This window comes from Sesamum indicum, linkage group LG5, assembly GCF_026168435.1.
Source record: "Sesamum indicum cultivar Baizhima isolate 11 linkage group LG5, ASM2616843v1, whole genome shotgun sequence".
Classification (NCBI taxonomy): domain Eukaryota; kingdom Viridiplantae; phylum Streptophyta; class Magnoliopsida; order Lamiales; family Pedaliaceae; genus Sesamum; species Sesamum indicum.
In genome coordinates this window covers 15,821,571-15,823,910 of record NC_142661.1, presented here as the reverse complement: position 1 = coordinate 15,823,910, position 2,340 = coordinate 15,821,571, and the positions used below count along the sequence as shown (strand labels likewise).

At 37.2% G+C, this 2,340-nt stretch overlaps 1 protein-coding gene across 1 annotated transcript; it reads right to left on the bottom strand.

Annotated features, from left to right (window-relative positions):
- Positions 1-268: 268 nt before the first annotated feature.
- Positions 269-1,775, bottom strand: LOC105162020 (uncharacterized). Its single transcript, XM_011079918.3, has 3 exons — positions 1,511-1,775; positions 1,284-1,413; positions 269-1,092 (listed from the first exon to the last, which is right to left on the bottom strand). The coding sequence occupies exons 1-3, from the start codon at positions 1,644-1,646 to the stop codon at positions 510-512; spliced, it is 849 nt and encodes a 282-aa protein (XP_011078220.1). The 5' UTR covers positions 1,647-1,775; the 3' UTR covers positions 269-509.
- Between the last annotated feature and the right edge of the window lie 565 nt (positions 1,776-2,340).

The following is a 2,340-nucleotide window of genomic DNA, read 5'->3' as shown; positions in this document are numbered from 1 at the left end:
CCCGACCCATCTTTAACACGCCAATTGTAGTGCGGTTTGAGTTGGACAGATCAATTGGGTTGGCGGACAATTTTGTTGAACACTTCTAATATTGGTAATATCATCTGATATTATTGAATATTATTATATATACTTATAGAGTATCAATAAATATTAGGATCAAATTGATAAATCGCGATCCAAATACATATCGACCGATACTTTGAACCATGAAAATCAGTCCTCATTCACAACCTTCAACATGCAATATCTGCCCAACACATTACTCTCACCAAATAATTAATGCCTTAACCAGAAAAGCTTGCATATGACTTTTCAATTAATCAAGATTCAAAAATCAAACTATAGTACTACTACACATGGTGATCATCACAAGCTACTAGCTAATTCAATTAGGTTAATTATCTTTAGCTGATTCACATGCAAGTTGAGTTCTTCATACACAACCAAACTACAAACACAAACCCTACAATTACATCAAGTAATAATACCCTTGTCTCAGTTAATCATCATTCAAGACTTGAGGCGGAATAGTAGCTGCTGCTGTAATAGGCAAAACTGGGATGGTTGATCTGATCATCACTCAACTTTTCTTGATAATCAAAGGAGTTCAGAACATCACAGTGCAGTAATCCAGACCCGAATTCCGCCAGAAACTTGTCGTCCTCACTTGATGTCGTCCACGATGAACTTCCACTCGCATTGTTGTCCAGCGAGAACGACGGAGACAGGCTCGAAACCGGTTCTTGAGGCAATGGATTAGCAGCAGGGAACAATCCAGAGGTGTACGCATTTTCGATGTTTTCGGGGATTTCCATGAGCTCCGGGAGAGGTATTTGAGCTGCACCCAGCATGTGTTGATGGGAATTCGTCTCCAGTATTGGGAAATACGGTGACATGTTCTCAGGAGTAGTAATATCAACTGGAAACGATGAGGGCGGCGCAACATCATAATTGGTGGCGGCGGCGGCGGTGGCGGTAGAGGGGCTAGTTTTTCCGGCTGCCAAAAGCTTCTTTTTCAACTTTGTATTCCAATAGTTCTTCACATCGTTATCTGTCCTTCCGGGAAGCTGTGAAGCTATGACCGACCACCTATATGCGCCATAATATACATATAATGTACAGTTCACAATGCACTCTCTTATCTTTTCAATAATATATTAGAAATAATGATTAATTATCTTATAAATGACAAAGAAAGTTGAAGAAAATCAGGGAAGCAATGACTATTTTATACTAAATATTAACCAATGATATATAGGTAGAAAATTGTAATTTATTACCTGCTTCCAATGTTATGATAGAGTGATAAGATGATGTTGTCTTCTTCCTCAGTGAACCCTCCATGCTTGATGTTAGGCCTAAGGTAATTCAGCCATCGCAGTCGACAGCTCTTACCGCAACGTTTAAGGCCTGATTAACGGATTATAGTAGATAGCAAAGAATAATGATCAATCAACAACAACATCAAACATTCGCGACGAAAAAGGGAAAAAGAGGAAAAATAAACCTGCTTTTTGAGGCAAAGCAATCCAATTTCCACCAGTTCCATGTTTCTCAACATAGTTCTTGAGGGTGTTGTCTTCTTCAGGAGACCATGGCCCTCTCTTTACTTGTGTTTTGTCACAGCAAGGTGTTCTTCCCATGAAATTTTTCTAAGTATGAATGTTTCTGTTTGTTTCCAGTATACTATAATGTAAGAGAAATAGGGAAAACCAGGGGCAAGAAAATCTAAGTATGTGGTTTCAAAGGAGTGGGGGGGTGGGTGCTTTATTAATTACTCATGAGCTTGACTCTGTCAAATGTTTCAAAAGTGTGTCTTAATTAGTTTGATTGTGTGTTGGAGAAAGGGAAATAACTTAGTCAATTTGGTTTCATCATAGAGGTAATATAATGTCAACATGTTTTGCTTTAGCTATGGGGGTGAGGGGCCACCATATTTTTGCTTTGGTAAGTTTGGATGTGTTCACATTCAAGTAGCTCTTCCTTAGTCATATTGTGGAATGGTCAGTCTCCATTTATGGTCTCTCTTGAACATGAGGTTCAAAATTGAAATCCAAATCTTCTGTATATGTTCCATGGATACGAGTGTGGGTACGGATATGATATGATATGACCATCGTATTATAATAAATAGGATAAATTATAACGCGCTCTCATAATATTTCATATAATTATTACGCATATTTTTTTATTGTTTGAAAAAATTATAATAACCCTTAATGTCTGATGAATAGTGTAATCTTTGGATGGAAGTTTGGAATTTTCAACTTTGTCTTTGCTGTATTTTTTTTATTTTTTAAAAAAAGTTGTAGAAAATCAGACAAGATGGATGAAAAT

Bases quoted from the DNA above. Each gene is read 5' to 3' on its own strand.
- LOC105162020 (XM_011079918.3), bottom strand. From the start codon at position 1,646: ATGGGAAGAACACCTTGCTGTGACAAAACACAAGTAAAGAGAGGGCCA. The intron at 1,414-1,510 runs GTTTATTTTTCC...TCCGTTAATCAG, and splicing joins TGCTTTGCCTCAAAAAGCAG to GCCTTAAACGTTGCGGTAAG. The intron at 1,093-1,283 runs GTAATAAATTAC...TGGCGCATATAG, and splicing joins TATCATAACATTGGAAGCAG to GTGGTCGGTCATAGCTTCAC.